Genomic DNA, 26,645 nt, shown 5'->3' with positions numbered 1-26,645 from the left:
ATGATCTGAGTAACAAATCTGGCCCACAGCCTATTTTTAGAAATGAAGTCTTATTGAAATACATCGTGTATCTGCTTTTGAACGATACGGGCAGAATAGATAGATGGTACATCGTGCAGGGCTTCCCAGGTGGCACACAGGGTCGCAAAGAGTTGGACATGACTGAAGTGACTCAGTGCACACACACATACACACACACACACACACACACACACACACACACACGTCCTACCAAGACTCAAATGTTTACTATCTGCTCATTTACAGAAAAAGTTTGCTGAATCTTGCGTTTTGACTCATGGAACATTAGATCTAGGTGGGGTCTTTGCAGTCTTTTGTCTCTGGCTTTGTCATAGACCTGGAAAAGTCAAGTGTCTTATTGTGGTTCTGATAGACTTCTAGGGGCAGAACTAGAACCAGACCCAGGAATAACACTGTTACCATTTTGGCCTTTTTCTACATGAAAGTGAAAGTGTTAATTGCTCATTTGTGTCCAACTCTTTTCGGACCCTATGGGCTGTAGCTCACCAGGCTCCCCCATTCATGGGATTTTCCAGGCAAGAATATTGGAGTGGGTTGCCATTTCCTTCTCCAGGAATCTTTTCAACCCAGGGGTTGAACCCAGGTCTTTTGCATTACAGGCAGACTCTTTACGATCTGAGCCACCAGGGAAGCCCTTTTCTATGTGAATGTACTATAAACAAATATACGAATATAAAAACATTTTTTATAGAGTTAGAATTCAACTGTGTGTACAGTTTTATGTGCTTTTCTTCATTTTATATCATATTATAAGCATTATGATGCATCTTGCAAACTTTAAGAGGCATATTCCCACCAAATGTTTTATAAGGTATGATAATAAATTGTATTTCCTTTGGTAAACATCACAAGGGAACCTTCCATTTCTTTTTGCCATTATGCTTCTCTGGTAAGACAAACCAGCCCTGCCTCTATTAATGGTAACTAGCCTTCAGCTGCCTTCTCCAATTACCTGGAATGACTTGGAGTCTATTTAATAATGACCTCACATCTTACATACAACGACCCAGAGGAGCTCAGCTAGCCATTTAAAATTAGAACGCACTCCTGTGTTTATGTGTGGTCTCATTTATTATGTTCTTTGGTAAAGTAACTTTTTTGGTTAAATTCTACTGAAGTATATATACAGAGAAGTGCATATATCTTAAGTGTTCAATAGGAAGAATTTCCACAAGTGGACTCATCTTTGTAATAAGCAATCAGATCAAAAAACAGAACATGACCAGAGTCCTGACATCCCCCCAGACACCTGTCTTCAGAAGTAACCACTGTCCTGATTTCTAAGACTGTTTTGCCTTTTTTTTTTGAGCTATGTAAGAATCTTAAAAAGTATTTACTCTTGAAAGGGACTATATATTTTTTAATATTCAGAACCAAACTGATTGTTTGCTTATTAACTATTTGAAAGGAAAACATGTATTGTTGACCTACAGTAGCCTATGCCTGGTATTTCAAAATCTTCAGTTGAAAGTTTTCTAAAAATATCCTAAGTTGAGCCCTGGTGACATTTTCAAGAGTGACTTTGGGTTTGGTTCTCCTGTGCATCTGGTGTTTTGGTTTCCAAGGTGGAGTATAAGAAGGATCTGGAAAGTAGTAAAGGTCATAGTATCAACTACTGTGAAACGCCTCAATTCAGGAATGTGTGCAAGATTTCAAAATTCACCAGCGATGTGAGTTTTTAATGCCTAAGCCTTTGTTTGGCCTTTTTTTTTTTTTTTAATGACCTGAATTTCTTGGTCTCTTAAGAGACCATGTATGTGAATGCATCTGGATGTCTTGGAGAAGCATGGCTTCTTAGGCACAGATACTATGAGTGTTGATAGAGATTGCCTGCTGGGGCTGGTCCATGGAGTGTTAAATCTCCAGCATGTACTTGACCCTGAATCCTCAGGGCTGCGTCTGCCCTCTTGCCTCCTTCATGTAAAACAGTATCCAGATCCTAGGGCAAATGCTGGTGAGGAAGCCTAGCTGAGCATGCAGCGTTCCCTCTCAACTTGACTTTGTGCTTCTTAAATTAGTACATAATTTCAGTTATCCTGCACGGTCACCTGGGGGGCCAGGTGTTATTTCCCCATCTTACAGCTGAGCAGATGTATGCTGGCGTGGCATTTGCAAATTTGGAAATTCTCAAAGTCTGGGGATGTATCCTTGAGAACAAAGACTGGTTTATATGATTGTACTTCTACTTAGTTGCTTATCGTAGTAAAATCTGAAATCACATGGGACTTCGTAAGGCTTAGTAAGGAATTTTTTTTTTTTTTTTTTTTGCATACATGCCATAGTTGAGCGCACCAGCTTTGGAGCTGACGGGCCTGGTTCCATAATTGGCTAAGTGGCTGACTTTGGGCAAGTTGCTTAAGTTCATGGAGCCATTTGCCTGTCTGTAAAATGGGGATGATAATAAATCCTTCCTGCTCATAGAGTGTTTGTGAAGATTAACTGAGATAAATAGAACTATATCTGATGTAGAGTCATAGTATTCTGTTAAAATACTCTCAGTGCCTGGAAACTCAATGGCCTCCCAAGGTAGGTGATTTTAATGTAGCTTTATTAGAAAGTACTCAGATTTTTCTGACTTCTTGTCTTCTTGTTTTGTTCTTTGTAAGCTGCATTTGGGACATAATATAGTTACTTAACATGGTCGCGGCAATAACCAATGTGTCATGTAAAAGGTGCAGAATTTGGCAAAGCCTGGGTTTTATTCTTCATGTATCTAGAAGGAGTGGTAATAGCATGCAGTGCAGGGCTTGGGGCATGGGGTTGCATGCAGCCCCTGTGTGATCAGTGCTTGTCCTTGGAAAGCTCCACATTCATGTGATAGGTTTTCACATTGGAAAAATCTGGTATGTTTACAACTGAAAATGTTAAAAAAAAAATCAGGTCTGTTATGTGCTGTCTATGCATCAGATCCTGTGTTTGCTTGTATGCTTGTTTTATCCCAACTTCTTGAATTCTAATTTTTTTTTAGGTTTGTCTTATTTTTAATTCGCTGACCCACTGAATACATAAATAGGCTCTATTTAATCATTTATATGTTGGATTTAGTGCATTAAGATGAGTCGTTTGTCTTCCACGAGTTGGGGAGAGAATGCTTTTATTGAAGGTTTTGTGTTCCCATGTAGAATAAATATAAAGAAAACTACCAGAACCGCATGAGAGGCCGCTATGAAGGAGTCGGGATGGACAAACGGATGCTCCATGCTCTGAAAGTTGGAAGCCTGGCAAGCAATGTGAGTCCTGTTGTGAAGGGCCTGCATGTCCTTGGGGTCTATTGGGGTGGAGGGAGAAAGGCCACGAGGAATTCAGCCAATTCTTTCCCAACCTCCCCTTTTAAAAAGTCAGTGTTTTGTTGTGTAAAGACTGACCTCAAAGAGTTTCTAAATGTTAATCAATACAACCAACGCTAGGTAAAAAATCCTTGAAAATTTTCAAAAGCTTCCATGTATTAATCTCAGCTTTCTCTGCTTTGAAGAGTACTTAGATCTATTGTAATTGATCCAGTGTAACAAAAACTTTCAGTTTCTGAGAGATAAAGAGAAATGGATGAGCGTGATTCTCATTTGAAATGCTTCAGATTTCCAAAGTGTTTATGATTTATTTGAAACTGGTTGGTTGGTTGACTGATTTATTCATTTGTTCCATCTTAATGTTCATTGTAGATTTCCTGTGTCCAGGCACTGCTCAATGTAGTGGGATAACAAGATAGATTAGGTCCCTCTTTTTGCTAAAGCGTGTGATCTATTATCTCTGTCTTTGTCCATTTAGTTTCAGTTCAGTCACTCAGTCGTATCCGACTCTTTTCGACCCCATGAATCACAGCACACCAGGCCTCCCTGTCCATCACCAACTCCCGGAGTTCACTCAGACTCATGTGCATCGAGTCGGTGATGCCATCCAGCCATCTCATCCTCTTTCATCCCCTTCTCTTCCTGCCCCCAATCCCTCCCAGCATCAGGGTCTTTTCCAATGAGTCAACTCTTTGCATGAGGTGGCCAAAGTACTGGAGTTTCAGCTTTAGCATCATTCCTTCCAATGAACACCCAGGACTGATCTCCTTTAGAATGGACTGGTTGGATCTCCTTGCAGTCCAAGGGACTCTCAAGAGTCTTCTCCAACACCACAGTTCAAAAGCATCAATTCTTCGGCACTCAGCTTTCTTCACAGTCCAACTCTCACATCCATGCATGACCACTGGAAAAATCATAGCCTTGACTAGACGGACCTTTGTTGGCAAAGTAATATCTCTGCTTTTTAATATGCTGTCTAGGTTGGTCATAACTTTCCTTCATTCAGTTTACACGTTTGCAAATGCCAGAGTGTACATCTTGGAAGTAAAGGACACTAAGAAGAAGCTGATCTCATTATTAAAACATACACATGTCAAATTTCATCTGCCTGAGAAAGTCAAATTTGACCTTTAGAAAAAAATTTCAAGTACTCTGAAGACTCTTGAATTTTCATTTATTTTCTGGGCATTAGCCAAGAAGCTCTTTTATTGTATACTTGTATGCAAATGCTTCTTCTTTAACAAAAAAATCTACAAGGGACTCCATGGTTAATAAGAAAGATAAAATAAATGTGCTACAGATAAAGTTAGCTAATTTTGGGTTAATTAAGAAGAAAAATTCAAATTAATTAAAGGCAAAAGTGTGAATGTAATTTAATTTTCCTTGGAGGTGATGAAACTGAATTAATTTTGTTTCTGGTTATTTAAAGAATATTTTTATGACATTCAAACAAGGTCACAAGAAAGTGGGGGCTAATTGCTCTTTTTTTGGTCTTTTCTTTGTGTTTCAGATCGCCTACAAGGCTGATTACAAACACGATGTTGTCGACTACAACTACCCGGCCACTCTTACCCCTTCCTATCAAACAACAGTGAAACTGGCTCCCTTGAAAGACGTGAGTCCTTCCCCAGTAGACCTGTATTCCTCATCACTTCCCTCCAATGGAGTGATTCTTAGCGAGACAGAAACAGGATACAGCAGTTCTTAGGAGATACAAGGGACTGAGAAACAGTAACTCTTTTCTAACACGACATTCATATATTCATGTCTGGAAACTCTTGGATTTCCAACATAAGGCAAAGACAACCCTGGTTTCATCTTGCAAACCTCTTAGAATTTGGGAACTATATCTGCTGCTGGGCACATTTAAAGTAATTATTTGCTAGCAGTGATGAGGTTTATTTTTTTTTTTAAGTTTTATGTTTGAGGACCAGAGGAAGTAAACTGAAATAGCTATAAGTTGAGAGGAAATGGCAGCATTGGCTTAATTATTTTCTCCAGGAGCACTTAATTATTTTCCCCAGGAGAAATATGTGTGTAATTTTTAAATTTAATTTTATATAATATTAAATAAAATAATTTAAGATTAAGTAAAATAACTTAATTTTATTATGTAATATTATAGCAGTGATTTGATTTATTTATAGTTTGGTTTATCTCCAATGAAATATGTATAATTAATTAATTTCATTGTTTTCTAATTGCAAGAATTTTACTACATGTTGATTACAGAAAATTTAGAAAATACAGAAATGTACAAGGGAAACAGTAGAAGTTATCTGCTGTTTTAAAAAGTATATAAGGTGGTTTAGAACTGAGTTGTCAGTTCACATTTGTCAGTGAGAGTCATGGACTCTTCAGTCAATCATGGACTTCCCTGGTGGTCCAATGTTTAAGACTTCACCTTCCAATGCAGGAGATAAGGTTTGGATCCCTGGTCAGGAAGCTAAGATCCTACATGCCTCATGGCTGAAAAACCAAAACATAAAACAGAAACTATATTGTAACAAATTCAATAAAGACTTTAAAAAGGGTCCACATCAAAAAAAAAATCTTAAAAAAATAATTTAGTATGTTATTCAACTTGTGCCCATTGAGTGCTCAGGGCTACTTTCCTTCACATTCTTCTGGAGTCAGCACAGCTCCAGCAGTTGACTTGGTCTGTGCTGTTGGTAGATAGGTCTTTGCAGCTGTTTCCCTTTTGCTCCGAGTAGGAGCAGTGGCAAGTTCAGCTGGGCATCTCCAGCATCTAACATAGATACAGGACAACAAAGGCCAGTCAGTGGCAAATGACAGCTTGATGGATGAAAGGGACTTTTCAGATGTGTGAAAAAGCAGGGGATGGGAAGTAGAATATAAAGAGCCCCCATTTTGCTTCTCCCTTTCCCAGAAAGTTTGGTTGCATTGACTTACTCATTTCACCTTAATGAAATTCAAGTTTAAACTTGGCTACCAAAGCCAGGTTTCTTTTTTTGGCTGCATACATTACCTGAGTAACTTGAGAAATCAAGAGCATCTCATAAAATCTGAGTGAGTTCTTTCACAGTGGGCTTCTGAGTGAGTTCTTTCTTTGAGTGGGCTTCCATAGTAGCTCAGTCAATAAAGAATCCGCCTGCAATGCAGGAGGCCGGGGTTCAATCCCTGGGTCAGGAAGATCCCCTGGAGAAGGAAGTGGCAACCCACTCCAGTATTCTTGCTTGGGAAATCCCATGGACAGAGGAGCCTGGCGGGCTGCAGTCCATGGGGTTGCATAGAGTCGGACATGACTGAGGAACTAACACTTTCACTTTGACAGTAGAATTCTAGAAACAATGCTTAGTAACACAAATGAAATGAGAGAGGGTCCTACAACTATTATATAGGGTCATGTTATATGTTATAACATGTTATATGTTACAACATGACTTGCTATTACATTTGCCTATATAAGACAGTGGATCAAACCAGGCATCTGCAATAGAGTCAGCTCAACCTGGAGAAGTCTGAGAGATGAATTAAACTAGACTGGATTAGAAACATTAATTGGAAGCAGAGGTAGATTCTGCACTGGCAGCCCGTGAGCCAGATCCAGGTTGCAGAGGTATTTGGTGTGGCCACACAGTGTTAAGAAAACTTGTTTTTGAAACGATATGTAGAAATTGTGAGTTCACACAGGAACTGTGGCCCTAGTTCCTGCGTCGCAGCAGTTGATGGGGACTCAGTGCCCACTTCTTCTATCACCTTCACCTTTTTACTTTTTTTATTTTCCTGGCTCCTGTGTGAAAATTTTTACCGCCCTTAATGTAGGACTTTAGTTTTCAGGAAGTTTGGGAATCCATTTATATTTGAGGTCTCTCTTTCTGTCTGGTAGTCTTAAAGTTGGTCAGGTATCCCTGAAATCAAATAAACAAGCATGGGCCCTTAATTAGAGAGCATTCCTTTCAGATGGATTTTAAAAACACTAATAGCATTAAAATGAGACTCTACCCTCAGCAAAGGGACCTTTCAGAAAGTAGACTGAATCATTGACCAAGCATCTGTGATGTTGCAAAGATATAATTAATCATGGAAAGTGTTAATTATGTCCTGCAGAGGAAAGTAATTGTGCTCTGCTACATACTTAATGCAGAATTATCAGGAAGAAATGTGCCATTTAAAAAACAGAGTTTTGTGACATTTTATCATGCATAATTCTGAATTCTATTAGACTCTATTATGAGATGATAATTTTCCCTCTGACTTAGTGCGTTAGGAAGCTACTATAGTGTAATCTCATTAATACTTGACATTGAAATGACTTCATATTTCCTAGTTTTTCTACATACCCCAGGTCCAAAACTCAGAATGTAAAAAAACTTTTCTCCTTGAATTGTTAACTAAATAGAATGAAGCAATGCTGTCCCTTTTCTCCAAATCCCAACAAAAGATTCTGTAGTCTAGTACTTGGAACACTCTGTTCTTAGATCTTGTTCTAGAAGCTAATTTATAAGTCTTTTTGATTTTTGTTTTGTTTGTTTTCTAATTTGTCATAATACATCTCCTTCTGTAAGCAGAGATAGCTCTGGTTATAGGGAACCCCTGACTCATCTATAAGATAACAGGTAACAGTTCCAAGCACACCAGCATTGGCAAAACCACAGTTATAGTATGCAGTCTGGGAGCCACTTTGGGAGGCCGACTGCTGGGATTTGAACTCTAGCTCTGATACCAGGGACTTTCCTGGTGGCTCAGACAGTAAAGAATCTTCCTGCAATGCGGGAGACCGGGATTCAACCCCTGGTGGGGAAGATACCCGAGGAGAAGGGAATAGCTATCCGCTGTAGTATTTTTGCCTGGAGAATTCCATGAACAGAGGAGCCTGATGGGCTACGGTTCATGGCATCTCAAAGAGTCAAACATGACTGAGTGACTAACACTTACTTTCTGACACCGGCTGGTGACCTTGAGCAAGTCACTTCAGGGCTCTGTGCCTCAGTTCACATGTTGTGAGGTGGGGATAACAGTGCTCCCCACAGGGTGGTTGGGAAGATTCAATGTGTAAATAAACGTAAAGCACTTGCAGTAGTGGCAGGCACATAGTAAGTGCTATTTTTCAGTCGTAATTGTTGTTTAGCTCCTGTTGGAACAGGCAAGAATGGAGTGAGTCCAAGCAAGAGATGCCATCTCAAGCTTTTCACTGGGTCTGTTTCCCTTGGGTCAGTGGGTTTTAAAATACTGAACTGTTTCTCAGCATTTAAAATTGTAAGAATTTATATAATAATATGGGTTTCTGGTTTCTTTGGGATAACTGGACTGTCTGGCTACTCTGAGTCCCATTTGATCAAGATCACCATCTCTCAGAGCTGAGCGGTAGCTCTGCCCTTTGCCACAGCCCCCACCACTCCTCATTACTCCCCCACAATGAGGCCAAACACTGAGCCAAGACAAGTGCCATCCAGCTAGTGGTCTGTGACTCACAGGGGTGAGCTGTCACCCAGGGAGGTGTCAACAGGAGGTGACGGCAGGTGGGTAGGATGACAAAGACATCAGACTCTGGTTTAGACAGACAGGATATAGTAGAACAGTGCAAGGCTGCCCCCTGTGAGGGCAGAGCCCCCTGCTGTGGGATCATGGTCGAGGCAGTAGGTGGAGTGTGGACAGAGACGTAAGAGCTAGTGGGAGGCTAGAAAGTGGGGTGTGGAGGCCTAAAGAAGCTGCCATACTGTACAGGATCCTGGGTGGGGCCCTGGGCTTTGGGCAATTAAACAGAGGCATGAAGACCATGTGTGAGATGTTTGATGGTAATCCGACTGCTACTAACAGATCCAAAACCTAATTGACTAAAGGGCCTAGCTTGGAGATGGTAGGTTTTAAAATTCCTTTCTCTGATTAGCAATGTGGATGATCACCCTTTCTTCCATTCCCTGGCCATTCAGTTGAACTCTTTTTATGAGCCGCTTGTTCAGTCACTCACTCTTCAGGGGACTGTTTGTCCATCTGTGGGCTTGGAGTCTCTGTTGGTCTCCAACTGGAATCTTTGGGTTTTGCTTTGGTCATTTGAGAATCATGGCTCTATACGCCTGGGGGGAGGGAGCTAAGGAAATCTTAAAGCAAAGTACAGGTGACACCTTGTACCTCTCTGCATCCAGGTCAACTACAGGCAAAGCATCGACAAGCTGAAGTACAGCTCTGTGACCAACACGCCTCAGATTGTTCAAGCCAAAATCAATGCCCAGCAACTGAGTCATGTAAGTGACACCCTCTCCACCCGGCTAGATGTGGGGGACTTGCAGTTACTTTGCAGGGTTCTGGATATCTGGTTCCCCAAAGATTTGACTTCCATTGATGGTGTCATATGTCCTGTTACAAGCATGAGATGGTTCTTTTTAAAAGTTACTATTTTTAATATTTGTTTATGTTTGGCTGCGCTGGGTCTTCCTTGCGCTGTGCGTGCAGCCTTTCTATAGCTGCGGCAGTCAGGGGCTCCTCTCTAGCTGTGATGCTTGGGCTTCTCATTGCGGTAGCTTTTCTAGTTTCGGAGCATGGACCCTAGAGTAGTTTTGATGTGCCAGCTTAGTTGGTCATGTGCCAGCATGTGGGATCCGCCCAGACCAGGGATCAAACCCATGTCCGTTGCTTTGACAGGCGGATTCTTAATCACTGGACCTCTAGGAGAGTCCAGAAATCACTCTCTTTGATTTAAACTTTATTTTATAAATTTCAAATACATTCAGAAGTATAAAGAACAGCATAATGAACCCCCAGGCAGCCGTCACTCAGCTTCAGTGAATTAACTCGTAGCCAGTCTTGCTTCAGTATGCACATCCACTGCCCACCTCCATATTATTTTGAAGGAAATCCTAGGTATTGTATAATTTAATCTACAGATATTTTAGTATGAATCTCTAAAATGTAAAAATAATTTTAAACATGTTTATACAATTTTGATATAGCACACCAAAAAAACCAACAAAAATTCTTAACATCACCAATGTCCAGGTGGGATTCAGCATTCCAGTTGTCTCATAGGGTTATTTTTTTTTTTCGCAGTTTGTCTGAATCAAGCTCCAGATAAGGTCCACACTTTGTGATTGGTTGATATGTCTTCAAGACTCTTTTCATCTTTACGTTTTCCTCTTTATCTCTTTTCTTGCAAGTTGTTTGTTGAAGAAACTGAACTGGTTATCCTATAAAGTTTCCCACATCTGAGCTTTGCTGACTGTATCCCAGTGTGATTGCACATGTGTTCTTCTGGCCTCCAGTGCCTACAAAATAATAGTTGGATCTCTAGGTTTGGTCAGGCTCAGGTTTAATTTGGGGGCAAGACTGCTTCTCACATGATGCCGTGTTCTTCCGTTGGGAATCATAAAATGTCTGGTTGGCTGTTTCTGTGTGTGGTTTAAGATGGTCTGTTTCCAATGTGGGCAGACATTTGATAATTACTCTTTGAGTATCTAACTGCACATAGCGAGAGGTTTGGCATTGCAGTAAGTTTAAAAAAAACAAGTTTCATACCCTCAAGTGCTTCAGAGGCCAGCGGGTGAGGTAGCCACAGGGAAGTCTTTTGCAAACTTGTAACTGTGAGCATGCCTTTGAGTTGTTTGACTTTTCATTTGGCATCTTCCGTCTGTTAATTTAAAACATTCGTAAAATTACAGGCTTCCTTGTGAAATGCCTTTTCCAGAAATTCCTTCTCGGCTACGGGCCTACAAAAAGAGACTGAGAAAGAGCGCATTCTCTCCAAAGTTCTCCTTCTGTCATGTCAAAACTGTGTGCTTACCCTGCGGGTTTATTTGAAATCCAACAGGTGAATTACCGTGCTGACTATGAGAAGAACAAGTTGAATTATACGTTGCCCCAGGATGTCCCTCAGCTGGTGAAGGCCAGAACCAACGCGGAATTGTTTAGTGAGGTGAGCAAGGAGCATGGGTGAGAACGCGGTGGGGGCTATAAACAGATGTGAAAATGAAGGGACAAGGGTGGTCCAGCAAACAGGGCCCAGGGACTCCTCTGTTCATGGAGAGGTTCATCAGAGGCGCCCATCAGGTTGTAATTTTGAATGTTGCTGCCTCATGGCATGTGGTAGTTCATGAGAATAAACGGATCACAGCAATTGAATTCCCAGTGTTTGTGCCTGCGTATGGTGTATGCTGGAACACACACATACACACACTCATACACACTCATCATCATCCCCATCATCATCCTGATGACTCCTAGCTGGTGCTTTGCTGTGTGAGTAAAGTTTAAGTTTGAAGAAGACAAAACTTAATCACCAGATTCTCCCAGGAGTCACAATGAGGCTATGACTAGGCTTCTTATTCTAGATGGGAACTGTAGGGCAGGAGAAAGGAAAGAGGAACTAACCTGGGAGGTGGTGGTTTAGTCGCTAAGTCATGTCCCACTCTTGGGACCCTGTGGACTGTAGCCCACCGGGCTCTTCTGTCCATGGAATTCCCCAAGCGGGAATACTGGAGTAGGTTGCTATGCCCCTTCTCCAGGGGATCTTTCCCACCCAGGAATTGAACCCACATCTCTTATGTCTCCTGCATTGGTAGGCTGGTTCTTTACCACTAGCGCCACGAGGAAAGCCCCTTAGACAGATATATGATATTATTTTTGCAAATGGTAAACTGAGGACCAAAAAAGTGAAGTAGTTTGTCCAAGGTCACACGATCAGGCAGCGACAGTGCTGGGATGAACCCGTGGGTCTTCTCATTGCCCTGTCCCATCATTGCCCCACACGGCCCTACAGCGAGGGAATCCACAGTGTTAACAATTGTTGTTATCACTTCGATAGTAACAGCCAAGATTCTGCTCTGTAAACAGATGAAGGTGCCAACTTTGTAATTTAAAAAACTTCTGTTCAACTTTTGGCAAGACTGGACAGTGATTCCCATTCACCTGTGATTCTGTTTGTCAGGTTAAGTACAGAGAAGGCTGGGAGAAGACAAAGGGGAAAGGATTTGAGATGAAGCTGGATGCCATGTCTCTGCTGGCTGCCAAAGCTTCCGGAGAGCTTGCAAGCAATGTAGGTTTCTCTCATTAACTCAGAAATGCATAAAAAACAGTTCCAGTAAAACATCAATGGTCCCACAGAAAAGAATAATGACTGTTAACATTGTAAACATTGCTACGCATTAATCTTCTACTGGGTTTGAGAGGTGTTGGGAGGTGTTTTTTCAGAATAGTTCTCCTTGCACTTGTCACTTGGACAGGGTCCCCCTTGCACTAACCACAGTCCCTCCCATGGCAAAGTTTATCTCTCACAGTTGACTTTCCTCTTTCTCTCCAGATTAAATACAAAGAGGAGTATGAAAAAGCAAAAGGCAAAGTCCTAGGAACCACAGACTCGAGGCTGCTGCACTCCCTTCAGGTTGCCAAGATGAGCAGTGAGGTAAAATCTTTTCTACTCCTCAACCCCCTCATTTAGGGCTGTGTTGCTGTGAAAGTTTTTCCCAGCCTGCTTCACCTGAAACTGTCATTTTTCCACTTCCGCTTGTAATTTCTTTCCTGGCTTATGTGGGAAATGTTTTCTTCCTTTATCTTGGCAAAGACTACTATTCTTTTAAAGGAGATGAGAAGTGTGTGGTCTCTAAGGGTGACCGGCATCTGCTGTTCGTGGTACAGGATGTTCGTCCACATCTATTCACTCTGAAATGTTTACTAAACAACTACTCTGCGTGAGATATTGTGTGAGACACAGGGGCTGTAAGAGTAAACAGCACATAACTGGTGTCTCTCTAATGGAGTTTAAGTACATTGGGAGCATTAGACAGGAAGCATTCTGTTTATTGAGGTGGTGAGGCTGGCTTATGATGCTTTGGGAGTGCAGTCAGTTATGATTACCTGTTGAGTCATGGAGGAACCAGGGCTTGAACAGAATAAGAGAATTGCATCTTATAACCATTTTGGATGTGCCCTATGGAACAAGCCCTCTAATGTCCTCAGTCATGAAGTATACAGAGACGCTGAGCATTTGGCTTCAGTTTAGACAGAGAACAACACTGGTTTTGCATACTCGGAGCAAATGGGGCCAAAAAAGATGGCCTTGCCCTAAGTCATATTGTCGTCAGTGGTAGTGGCTGAGGAATAGAGAATTAGACCCAGAAGTTAAGAACTCTTACCTTACTCCAAACTTACTCCTAGACTTTTTCTGCTGTACCACACTTCCTCACCATCACACCATCATCACCACCATCACACTATCACCACCATCATCACCACCATCATCACCACCATCACACTATCACCACCATCATCACCACCATCATCACCACCATCCAGCCTCATTGACCCCCTCATTGCCAACATTTATCAGGTGTTTGCTGTATAGCATCCCTGCACTAAGTGGGTTTTGGCTACTGTTTTGTTTACTTTTCACAATAGGCTTCCAAGGAAAATGAGCCTTTAGAGAGGTGATGTGACTTCCCAGAGGCCATCTAGCTGGCAAAGTTCAGATCAGATTTGAACTCAAGCTTGGCTGACCCTGGAGCCCAAACTTTGCTATATTTGCCTCTCAAAGCTTCCACAGAAACCATGGATCGAGTGTTTTCTTCCTAGAGCAGCTGAGTGAAAAGAGTTAGGAGGCATTTCTCACAGAGGCAAAGTAGTGTGAAACCTCAGTTCCCAGGTGCCACCACCTGGCAGAGCCAGGACTTGGGTCTCACCCTCTGGACAGACAGGTGGCATTGCCCAGAGTGCCAGTTCCTCATGGAAGCCTGGGCTTCTTTCCTGCATTTGTTTCCACGTCAGTCCCGCCAAGGCAGGCTTCCAGTAATAGAGTGTGTTTTGGTGCCTTCAAGGTTGAATACAAGAAAGGCTTTGAAAAGAGTAAGACCCACTTTCACCTGCCCATGGACATGGTCAACATCAGGCATGCTAAGAAGGCCCAAGCTCTGGCCAGTGACCTGGACTACAGGAAAAGACTGCACGAATACACTGTGCTGCCCGAAGATATGAAGACTCTCTGGGCCAAGAAAGCCTACGGGCTCCAGAGCGAGGTGAGCTTTGACTCCTTGCCTGCTCTCCCCATGCAGCTCTTGCAGCTGATATGGTGACATCTTCAGAGTGATTTAGAACTTGTCCATGAGTCTGTTAGGTGACTCAGGACCAGGAAGAACTGCTGGAGGTGTGCCAGGCCCAGGGGGGATGGATGGGGAGGTAGAGATGGAGATGGAGTTAGAATCAAGACAGTGAAGACCAGAGGGTGGAGGGTTGGGACTCAGAGCTATTGTGAAAGTCAAGGTGTGTTGGTAATGGGATGAGCAAAGAGGAAAGCAAGTGCGAAAGTGGTAAAGCTGATAAACGTTGTAAAGTACATCTAGGAAGTATAGCAGGTTGGCAGATAAAGTCCTTAGGCCAAAAGTCTGAAAAGCCCTCCTTTTTGGTGAAGGTGCTGGTGGTTCAGAACTAAGGAAGAATAGCCTCGTCTGGTTACAGGGTGGGCAGTGGCTTCACCCCCGAGCAGAGTTCTGCCTGACTATGATGAAGGGCTGAGAAAACGCAAGAGTGAGCACTTTCCTAAGTCTCCGTTAACTTCTCCCAGCCTGCATCCATGTGTCTGATTAAGCTTGGTCTTCCTCTTGCAGCTGCAGTACAAGGCTGACCTGGCGTGGATGAAAGGGGTCAGGTGGCTGACTGAGGGCAGTCTCAACTTGGAACAGGCCAAGAAGGCTGGACAGCTGGTCAGCGAGGTAACCTGAGCCCAAGCCCCTGGCTTCTTGTCCTTCTCAGCCCAAGTGACCCCAGAGAGCCATCTTTCCCTCTGAATTCTCCTCAACCCCCAGGCTTAGTTTTTGAGTGAGACTCAGGGGAGTACTTCTTCATTTTGCAAGTGTAGCTCACCCTGAATTAGCTTTCTACACCCTTACGCTTCCTGGGAGGTATTTGTAGGAAGCCGACCGATTTAAGTAGTACTTGCATCGATGAGTCAGAATGGTTGTGATATACAGTTAGGACATAGGAAATGTGTTTGTTGTGTAAGGAGTGTGTGATTACTTCTGAATCAGAGGATCTGGTATTTAGAGGTCAGTATTCTCATCATGCTTTTTGGGAAAAAAACAAAAAACAAAAACCACCTGATGCTGGTAAAGATTGAAGGTAGGAGGAGAAGGGAACAACAGAGGATGAGATGGTTGGATGGCATCACCAATTCGATGGACATGAGTTTGAACAAATTCCAGGAGACGGTGAAGGACAGGGAAGCCTGGCGTACTGCGTTCAGTCCATGGGTTCGCAGAGTCGGACTAAGCGACTGAACAACAGTTCTCACCATGTCGTGCCGTAAACTCACTGTAGACTTTAGGCAAGTCATTCAACCTTTCCAATCCTCCTTCTCTCTTATAAAAATGAGAAGGTTGGCTAGGATCCTCCCCAAATCCCTGTGGCTCCAAGCCTGTGCTTCTCTTTACTCCGTGTACAGCTGGTGTCGGCAGCAGGCAGAGGAGGACTTTTGAAGGACATTTCATTTGCAAATGTGACTATTTCAGGAACCCCGTTTGGGATCTTCAAAGGGGGTTCTTATTTTGGTGCCAGGAAGGCTGAGTCGGCATTTCTCTTGCATATGGTAATCGTAGTGCTGGTAACAGCTGCCGTTTATAGGCTGATAATAATTATGCAGCCAGTGCTGTCCTTCATTGATGACTGTGAGTGTATTACACACCCATGGTTCATTTATCACTCAGATTTATTACTCCTCTGTGAGTAGACACTAGTAGTAGTATATTCACATCCCCATTTTACGTAGGTGGAAGGTAAGACAGAGTTACATTTCCAGAAGTGGCAGAGCTGGGGTCTGTACTTAGTGTTTTGGTCCAATGCATCAGCTCTGGACAATTAAGCAATATTGGATTCCCGAAGCACCTTTTCTAATTTATCCTTATTTATCCACTGCACTCATCCTTCTCTCAGACAGACACATTCAAGGTTAGGGTGTTTGAATAAGGAAGGTAGAGAGAAGAGAATACCTTGAGGGTTCCCATCACTTAACTTCTTTGAGACCAATTGAAATCCGAGTGGAACAAGCCGAGCCCCATTTGTCTTGGACAGGTGTGTGGTAAGGGGACCTTATGCCTTAGGCATGCCTGATCCCATCTCACTCATGTACTGATTCATTGTTAAGCTCCTCAAGGGCCAAGAAGACCTTTTCCTTTGCCTTTCTCATAGCCTTGCTCTGCCCTGGGCAGGGTGGGTTCTTGGCTCCTCACTTGGCACTTCTGATTTGACCAATGCAGAGACTGGGACACCCAGGGATTTCCAACCATGGAAAGGCAATGTGACTTCCTTTAATTATGTGGTGAAGGGGTTTTCCCATTCAACATGCTCCAATGAGAAAGGGAAAGTACAAGTCTCTTTGGAATATTTTTTGTAGAATTTCTTTTCTTCCTCATGGGAGGAAGTTCAAAACTTTCAATATTCCAATCCTTATTTGTGCTTCAATTGGTATCAGCAATCCTCTTGCTGATGGCACTGGGGGCTCTGCTCACCTGTGATCTCCCCACAAGTTTTTGTTCAATAGGCCATTCTCAGGGCTTCCCTTCCCATCAGCTTTGGCAACTCCAATGGAAAAGCCAGAGGAAGTAAACCTCCAGGAAGGACAAGAAGGCCCCGTGGGGGAACAGAATTAGCACATGTAATTTTTGCCAGTGGCTTTGCGGGTGTGAGATGGGGACACGAGGAAGACAAGCCCTCAGTAATCTGGAACACGGAGAGCTGTGAGGGCAGAACCCACCTGGCCACCTGCCTTCTGGATGTGGCTCCTGGCCTTTGCTTTCACAATACTTCCTGGAACATCCTGACAGCACTGTGAATAACAGTGACTGCGAGCACAGTGATCACTTACTCTGTCCAAGGACACCCCTCGTGGGAAGGGAGGCTTTGAAGCCTCTGCACCACCCGCAGTAAAGCAGCTTCTATTGTTTCCCACATTGTACAGTCCAAGCCTGAGCAGCCCAGGGGATCCAAGGGTCTGCCCAAGGCCATGAAGCCAGAAAGAGGTCGGGGGAGATTTGGACCTCAGGTTTCATGGCTATCAAGTCCAAGTTCCCTCCACTCAGCTCTCCTATGTCAGATCTAGGTTTACAAAATGGATCCATCCCAGGGCCCACGGTGACACACAGGGTTCACTGAAGGGAAGATTCAAGTCCCCATTCAATAGAAGCGGCTAAAACAAGCTCACCAGGCTGAAAGTCTCAGGTCTGAGTGGTCCTCTTTAAGCTAAAGGAATAGCTGGACCATCCCCCTTGGGAAAATTCTTGGGTCACAGAAAGTATGTGGGTGTTTGCATGTATGTGATGGTGGGGACAGCCCGATCTAATGCTACTGAGTCTCTTTTCTTTGGAAACAGAAAAACTACAGGCAGAGGGTGGATGAGCTGAAGTTCACCAGTGTGGCCGACAGCTCCCAGATGGAGCATGCCAAGAAGAGCCAGGAACTGCAGAGCGGGGTGAGTCCTGGGCTGCCTTTCTCCTGCGACCTGCTGTGTCACGGGCCTGGACACCTCCAGGACCACAGCAGGTGCTGCCCAGGCACAAGCCAGGAGCCAAAGAGCCTTCCCTTTAAATAGGCTGGAGCCTGCTTTCCACGGGCTTCCAGGCCTCCCTACCGTACTCACCGTATTTCTCCTCTGTTTGTTAAGGACAGACGTCAGCTGACATTGTTCTTTTTCAGTTTTTACGCTAGTTCCTTCTTCTTTCTTTCTCCTTCTCTCCCTCATCAAGGACTCCAGAATTCTGGAGCCTGTAGAGAGTTATCTTAGAGGAGGATAGCATTTGCTTGTGAGATGGTGCACTTCATGCCCACTTGCACTCAAATGTGGAAGGTAGAACACTGAAACACCACATATGTTATTTACACGTTAGGGATCAACAGCTGAGCAGGCGTAGTGCTACCATCTGGCCAGGACGTCCCTCGCTCTCCTTTCTAAAGGTTCAGATACATCTGCCAGGAAGGATGCAATAAACATAATTCGGAGTCAGCAGAAATCCACTGCATGGAAACAGGCTGGGAAGTGGGAGAGAAGGGAAGAGAAAAAGAGCAGGAGTGATTCAGTTTCCATGGAGAAGATGTTCACTCATGCTGCCTTTTTGGTCACTGTTCGCTTTCCAGGTGTCACTACCTGTGGATGTGCTAGGTTTGATCTTGAGGTGCAGGAGGCAGGAGATACTTCTTATTTTTCCCACTTGGGGAATCCATGTTCATCTTAGCCCTCTAGTGGGTCATTTGTGTGGCCATAGACACTGTGGATGGGAACAGCTTGGGGAAGTTGATGCCTCCTGGGAAAATGGGGCTTCCCTGATGGCTCAGATGGTGAAGAATCTGCCTGCAATACAGGAAACTCAGGTTCGAGGGTCAGAAAGATCCCCTGGAGAAGGGAATGGCAATCCAATCCAGTATGCTTGCCTGGAGAATCCCATGGATGGAGGAGTCTGGCAGGCTATAGTCCATGGGGTCACAAAGAGTCAGACACGACTGAGCGACCAACATTTTCACTTTCTTTAAGGGAAAATGAGAACCTTAGAGGGGTTCTCAGATTGGTCCCCTGGCCACGTTTTCCTCCCAGCAGCTCACTGCTGCTGCTCATTCCCTAGTCATCTATTCTGCCTTAAGCCTCATTTCCTGCATGCTGCCAGCCAGCATCTGGCCTTATTGATCTTGTAATGGATTTTCCATGTAAGACCAGAAGAACCGAGCAGCCAGCCACCTCCTCCTTTGCCTTCTGCTCCTGACCCAGTGTTCTCTCCCAACAGGTGGCCTACAAGGCAGAGCACGAGCAGTCCGTCCATCAGTACAGCATTAGCAAAGACGAGCCTCTCTTCCTACAGGCCCGAGCCAACGCTGCCAATCTCAGCGAGGTACAGTCGGGGGCGGCAGGGAGGGGAGGCGTGCTGAGGGCTCTACTTTCCTGTATGTAGGCACCTGATCTGTAAAGCCCACCAGCTGTATCAGTGTGTCTGTGTCCAATGAGGCTGCCTGTGTACATCTGGTCGTTGTAAACTCCTCACCAGTATTAATGGGCGGGAGGGGCTTCCCTGGTGGCTCAGTGGTAAAGAATCTACCTGCCAAACAGGAGATGCTGGTTCAGTCCCTGGGTCAGGAAGATTCCCTGGAGGAAGAAATGGCAACCCACTCTAGTATTCTTGCCTGGAAAATCCCAGGGACAGAGAAGCCTGGTGGGTTACAGTCTTCGAGGTTACAAAAGAGTCGGACGCCATTGAGCGATGGAGCATGCACACATGCACGCATGCAGACAACCTTTGGTAGGAATGAGCACCAGCTATACGGTGGAGTAGGAGGCAGTGGTTATTCTGGGGTTGGAGTTGAACAACGTAAGAATAGTGATAGAGAAGGGAGTGAAAAAGAGCTCAGAAATTGGCTCCAAACTCTCTGGGTTTTTAGCACTTACTAGGTATGCAACCGTGGGCAATTTCTTTGCTCTCAGCGGTCCCACTGGCAAATGAGGGCACGCTTATTTCCCTCTACACTGGGTTGCCCCGAAGTCTCAGTGAGCTGATATACGGCAAGCACAGGGAGGAGCATGCTCAGAGCGGTTATTCCTTAGGCACGAAAGCTTGCGGAGTTCCAACTTTTCTTCTCTTTCTTCTAAGGAAGGGCCTTTCTTGGCTCTTCTGCTGGTCTCCCAGGTCTTTGGGGGTCCTGATGCAGGTATTTGGGAGAGGGGGGAGAACGGGAAGGAGAAACAGAAGCTAAATTGATTCACACACAGAAATAGAGGGAGCCTTAGATGGTAAAGAATCTGCCTGCAATGCAGGAGACCTGGGTTCAATCCCTGGTTTGGGAAGATGTCTTGGAGAAGGAAATGTCTACCCACTCCAGTATTCTTGCCTGGAGAACCTCATGGACAGAGGAGCCTAGTGGGCTACAGTCCCTGGGGTTGCAAAGAATCGGACACCACTGAGCGACTTTCACTTTCCAGAAGAAAGAACTTGAAATCTGGAGGTGGGGGCAGGACAGGAAGTGGGAGGAGCAAAGGAAAGACCCACATGCACTAGAGGCTGGGCTCAGAAAGAGAAAGGGGTGCACCAGGAGCAGCTGCTGGGCTGGTGGGGTGTGCAGACAGAGGCAGGGAGCAGACTCTTCAGAAGTGCTGCCGTGTGTTGCGCGGTGTCATTCCACCTATGACCTGTCACTAGACTTCCGTGAAGACGCTTAGTATTTTCTAGGGCTTCTGGAGTTCAGTGTCTGCTTCTTTTAGCCAAATTCCTGTAAGGCAAGAGGCCAAAAGGTGGAACAAGAAGGCCTGGTTATATTCAGGCTATAAATTTCTCTGGGTCTCAGGATTTCTATGGAAGGATGTAATGGGTGTTTGCCTCCTGGAGAAGTTGTTATAGAGTCTAAGGGAAGTCCTCTCACTTCAGGATGATCTCTTTTCTCCTACCCTTAGAAACTGTATAAGAGCAGCTGGGAAAACCAGAAGGCGAAAGCGTTTGATCTGCGTCTTGACTCCTTGGCCTTCCTGGCAGCCAAAGCCAAGAGGGACCTGGCCAGTGAGGTAAGTCAGTCCCCAGTTTGCACTCGGCATCATGAATCCTGACATCTATACCTGGGAGATTCTGAAAGTGTTCTGGCAGGTTTTTAGTCTCTCTGAGCCTCAGGATTCTAATCTGTAAAATGGAGATAAGTATGATCATCTTGAAGTGAGATAATCGTGTAAGTGTCAAGCACACTGCCTGCCGCACACTTGTTTTTGGTAAGTGGTAACTGGTGTTATCACTAGTAGTAGCGTGAGTAGTAATCCAAACCACTCCTTTTACAGGTAAACTGATGCCCAGAGACATTCCATGACTTTCTAGGGATGTGGAGGCCTGCTGAGGTTAAAGTACAGACTCAGGTGTTGGAATGACTCGGGGTAAAATCCCCGCTCCATCACCAAATAGCTTGTGACTTGGGGTAGGCTGTCCCACCTTTCAAAATCTCAGTGAACGCACGGGTAAATTGATAATTGCAAAACGGTTATGAGGAAAGGGGATGCACTGACGTGGGTTAAGTGTTCTGTAGTCCAGTGCTGTCTACTACGAGTCCGATGTGAGATAAGGAGCTTAGGCCAGATTGCCTGACATTGGCGGCTCAGACGGTAAAGAATCTGCTTGCAATGCAGGAGACCTGGGGAGCAGCTTTCACTTTCACTGCTTCCTTCATCAAGAAAGTCTTGCTTCCAAAAAAACCCCCAAATATATATATATATGTGTGTGTGTGTGTGTGTGTGTGTGTACATTCTGTATCTATTGTGTATGTATATGTAATAATATATATATATATACACACAAAAATATACCCATAAATGTGTATAGATATCAGCTGAACTAAACAATGGCTTGGCAATGTGGTTGATGTACATTATGACACAAGCCCTTTGTCTCATCACAAACCAGCACTTGTCTATAGATGCACTTTTGAGTGGCACAGATTTATACCATCCCGGGCTCATTGCAAGTGTTCAATGAGCCAAGGATCACTATCTGCCAATAAATTGTGGCGGATAGTGATCCTGTTGTTCTTCTTGGCAGATTTGAGAGTAGAGCCCACGTCTCCTGATGACCTCAGTAATGACGATGTTGAAATGATGCCACACACCAGCATCCTGCTACAGTTTTCAAAGCATTTCCATATTTATTCTTTCTTCAGATCCTCATAAATCTAGATCTAGTGTTTCTTTTTCAGGCCAGTGTGTTCCTTTTGCTCCCCGTAACTCCTAAATATTTACACGTACCTCAGTTGTCTTTCGTTTGAACATCTTTCTGAAATAGCAGTTGTGTTTTAGGTATTCTGTGTCTTTTTCATTTCATGATGACTTTCCATACTATTCTTGCTGTTATCAAAAAAGATTACAAAATGGCTTTCATGAAAGCAACAGGCCACTTAAAAACAAACCCAGGAAGAGTAATCTCAAATAATATAGAGACAAGGTGGACTTTCCCCAGGAAATGGGGAGAAGACTGTTTGATAGCTGAACTTTCAGTTTAGTTCTGAGGTTCTGGCAGTACAGGTGTAAAGGGAAATAATGGGTTGTAATTTTTTTTTTCAATATTTGATGAAAGGAAATATATCAGTTGTTCAAAGGAGGCACAATTTCTATGACACTAATTCTGATAGGTCCTGTTGTATAACTTTAACTTTCTTGTGTGACTTGATGCTTAATTCCTTTAGGAGATATCTGCTAAGGAACCCCTGCTCTCTTTCTTTTGTTTAGGTGAAGTACAAAGAAGATTATGAAAAATCCAGAGGGAAGCTCATTGGAGCTCAGGGTGCCCAGGGGGATTCGCAAATGAGCCACTCGCTGCAAATGTCCAAGCTCCAGAGTGAACTGGAATACAAAAAGGGCTTCGAGGACACCAAGTCTCAGTGCCACGTCCCCCTGGACATGATCCACCTCGTGCATGCCCGCAAGGCTCAGCACTTAGCCACAGACATAGGCTACAAGACAGCATCCCATCACTTTACAGCTTTGCCCACAGACATGAAGGTGGAATGGGCCAAGAAGGCTTACGGTTTACAGAGTGATGTAAGCTCCTTGTGTGTGTGTGCGCATGTGCACTAGTGTCTCCCAAACCCTCCAGGACATAGTCTATACTTTGAGATACCTGTTTCTGGATCCCTCAGGGGAAACATTTAAGCTTCCTAATGCCTATATTTTACTCAAAACTATGTCCATTTTAAATTCGGTACTACCAAACAGAAAATTATACAGCTTCATTTTTCTTCTTGGCATTCTGATGGACATAGGTTATCTATGTTTCTCCTAATTGCTGGGTTGGCGAGGGGATGTATATGTGACATTCTTAACTGTGACCTGCCCGTGGAGAGAGCATTCCTGGTACTCAGGCCCAGGTCAGTCGTCCCATGTTTAGAAAGGGCAGCTTGCTAGTCCTCAGCAACCCTTCTCCCCTTCCCCGTCGTGTTCTTTCGTCTTCGGTTGACTGGCGAACTGAAAAGACAGGTCAGCGACAGTCAGACTGTCACCCCTGGAGGTGGGCTGGGGGGAGTGCAGACACACCCTTCCAGGTAGAGCTCTTTTAGGATGGAGAGGTGATCTGCTAGTTTCAGAGATGTGTCCATATAAATGATTTTCCATTAAAACTATTACTCCTTCCATGGCAAAGAAAGAAATGAGAAATCCCTCCCCTGCTGCCCTGTGCTGAGGTTCTTAAGAAGGAATTGGCACCGTGGGAAGTCTCGCATGTCTTGTGAAATTCCCTCAGATAGCTCCCCACCCGGGTTCCGTTGTGGATTCTCATTTTCTTCTCCCCTGCGTGTCATTTTAAACAAGAAACCGGGGAAAGCAGACAATAAGGCCGTGCTTCTTCCTGAGGTTGCCGTGGACCTGTAATGAGGGATGCGACTGATGGGGGCCCCCCTCCGTCCAGCTTCACCCCCAGCAGTGTCGGGTGGGGCTAAAGCCACCATCCGCGGGTCGGCTCCAATTAAGGGAGAAATTAATTTACATTTTGGAGCCCTACCTGTGACTGTGCAGAAATGGATAAGACAAAAGTGGCATCTAATTTGACTCAGCTGGCACCAAGGTGGCATCGGGGAGCCATTAATAGCCCTTTAAATGTCTGCACACCAACAATGGCCTGCCTTTTTTTTTCCCCCTTTCTCCTTTGTCAGAACCAATACAGGGCAGATGTGAAGTGGATGAAAGGGACGGGCTGGGTCGCCACCGGGTCATTAAATGTGGAGCAGGCGAAGAAGGCAGGAGAACTCATTAGCGAGGTGAGATTCCCTGACAGCGTGCAGCGGGCCTGGCTGCATTAGGCGTGCGGCATTTCTGTATAAAATTAAAATAATTTCCACTCAAAAGGCAAAGAAAAAGGCAAAGCTACATGAAAGGCCTCCAAACCCAGACTAGGGCCGGTAATTAGAGGAAAACCACATACCAAACACACCCCAGTAGGGGCCCAGAGAGCCCTGGCAAAAACAAAGTGGGTGACAAATGATATTATGAATAATAATGACAATCAAACAGAGCTCGATTGCTACCCACCAACTTACCTTTTTAATGAAGCAACACGGGAGAGATGATAAAAAGACACATTTATCACACCCAGAAAGCCCTTTGGTGACTTCATGCACATTTTCTTCCTCTTTCTTTCCGAGGCAGGCAGTGTAAACAGTTTTTGAATATTCACGTGGTGTCGAACATGTGACACGGTTCTTTTTTTGTTGGAGGGTCTCATTTCTGTTTGAATTTCACTGCTGTCTACTTGCAGCCACCCTGGCTGGACTCACAGGCTTCTGAAAGGAACCCTTTCCTCCCTTTTTAGGACAGTATCCCTGAGCAGATCTTTTAAAGACTAGGTCAGCGTTTCTTGACGTTGGCCCTGTGGACATTTTGATTCGTTGTTGTGGGGCTCTCCTGGGCCTGGCAGGGCTTTTGGTGGCATCGCTGGCCTCTAAGCATTAGATGCTCACGGCACTCTTTCCCAGTCGTGACAACCAAATATGCCTCCAGACACTGTTGCAAGGTGGAGTGACTGCCCCGGCTGGACACATCAGAGTCATCTTTGTCTCACATTCACAGAGAGGCTGCACACCCTCGATGAGCCAAATCCACTCTGTAATGTCTGCTTCGGGAGGCACTTGCTCAGCAGCCTGGTCTTTCTGGATGTTCCTTTGTGAGGAGGAGACATAATGACTATAGGCCCTGGAGACTTCAACCTTGACAGTGTTTTGGTCCCAGTTCAGTTCAGTTCAGTCGTGTCCGACTCTTTGCGACCCCATGAATCGCAGCACGCCAGGCCTCCCTGTCCATCACCAACTCCCGGAGTTCACTCAGACTCACGTCCATCGAGTCAGTGATGCCGTCCAGCCATCTCATCCTCTGTCGTCCCCTTCTACTCCTGCCCCCAGTCCCTCCCAGCATCAGAGTCTTTTCCAATGAGTCAACTCTTCACGCGAGTGTGCCCTCCTCCAGGGGATCTTTCCCACCCAGGAATCAAACCAGCATCTCTTGTGTCTCCCAGCACCACCTGGGAAGCCCAATGTGTCACAGAGCTGATTTCAAAAATGGCCTTGCTCTGATTGACCTAAGTTTTAGAAATGTTAGTGGACATTCAAGGCTCAGAAGACCTTGGGACTTCTGTAGAGATTGTACTGCCCTGAGTATTAAATAATTCAGTCTTATTAAGGAGAAGCTCCCTTAGGAGGGTGAACATGAGAAACTTAACAGATTTAGAATAGAAGATTCATGCTCCCAAACTCTCCATATTGGACCCACTCATAAAAATAAAGGCCGTTGTACACATGATTTAGACTTTGAGATGATTCCTTCGTGTATTTAGGTCTGGAAGACAAGGGATCCTTTTTGGAACCATCCTTCCTATAGTGGTCTTAATTTTCCAACCCATTTTGCAAACTTATTTAACAAACTTGCTTGTCTTCCGTGCTTTGTGTGTGCTCAGTCACTCAGTTGTGTCCAACTCTTTGTGACCCCATGGACTGTAACCCACCAGGCTCCTCTGTCCATGGCGTAGGAAATGGAGCATGTTGCCGTTTCCTATTCCAGGGGACTCTCCATGCTTTATACAGGTCTTCAGACTTTAGGAAGGACATCTTTCAGCAACTTTTCCCAACCATCTCATTCCAGTTTGGCATGTTTCCAGTTTAGTGTCAAATTGAATTGATTTCTTAGTTTTCAGATGGAATGCCAGTCTCTGTGAAAGAGCCACAGATGCACACACATGTGTCATTTAAACCAGGAGTTAGCAAACTTTTTAATAAAGGACCTGATGGTAGATATTTTTGGTTTTGTGGGCCACCCCGCTTCTGTTATAACTACTCACCTCTACCATTGTAGCCAGATACAGCCATAGATAAACATGTAAATGAATGAGCACAAGTGTGTTCTAATAAAACTTTATTTACAAAACAAATGATGGACCAAATTCAGCTGAACATTTAACTGTCTTCTTAAGATAACCCAGTATACAAATATCCAACCTAAAGGAAGTGTTTCTAAAATAATTGTTTGATTGGATAAAGGATATACTTCATAATTCCATTAAGAAAGCAACTGTTTTACTCTCCTGGAACTGTACTTTGATTGAAAAAAAAAAAAAAACAGGAATTAATTTAAGCATGATTGTCAGAATATTTCAAACTTGGGTATCTCAGACTTTGTTAGCACTTGTATTTCTTGTAACCCTTATTGTTTGTTTCAGTCTCTTTCAAATTGTCTGATGATTCCTTTCAATAAGAGCACTCTTTTTCTTGTTATTATAACATTTATAGAATTATTGCATGTGTTAACCGGTTTGTGCGGTCACTGACTGTTAAAGTAAGGGTTTTGACTGTGATAACCTCTTCCAAGTTCTTTTGTGGAAGGAACTTAGAAAGCTT

At 44.2% G+C, this 26,645-nt stretch overlaps 1 protein-coding gene across 7 annotated transcripts in view; it reads left to right on the top strand.

Annotated features, from left to right (window-relative positions):
• Window positions 1-26,645, top strand: part of NRAP (nebulin related anchoring protein) — a 75,376-nt gene that overhangs the window by 18,086 nt on the left and 30,645 nt on the right. For 2 of the 7 annotated variants that reach the window (XM_005225745.4, NM_001098072.1), the window contains 14 exon segments: window positions 1,608-1,712; window positions 3,165-3,272; window positions 4,840-4,944; window positions 9,437-9,535; window positions 11,095-11,199; window positions 12,211-12,318; window positions 12,583-12,684; window positions 14,093-14,290; window positions 14,879-14,983; window positions 17,635-17,733; window positions 19,037-19,141; window positions 20,692-20,799; window positions 22,498-22,809; window positions 23,916-24,020. In XM_005225745.4, coding sequence (XP_005225802.2) covers window positions 1,608-1,712; window positions 3,165-3,272; window positions 4,840-4,944; window positions 9,437-9,535; window positions 11,095-11,199; window positions 12,211-12,318; window positions 12,583-12,684; window positions 14,093-14,290; window positions 14,879-14,983; window positions 17,635-17,733; window positions 19,037-19,141; window positions 20,692-20,799; window positions 22,498-22,809; window positions 23,916-24,020 — 1,764 coding nt within the window. 7 annotated transcript variants of the gene reach the window in all.

This window comes from Bos taurus, chromosome 26 (assembly GCF_002263795.3).
Source record: "Bos taurus isolate L1 Dominette 01449 registration number 42190680 breed Hereford chromosome 26, ARS-UCD2.0, whole genome shotgun sequence".
Classification (NCBI taxonomy): Eukaryota; Metazoa; Chordata; class Mammalia; order Artiodactyla; family Bovidae; genus Bos; species Bos taurus.
This window is presented reverse-complemented; position numbering and strand designations above follow the sequence as displayed.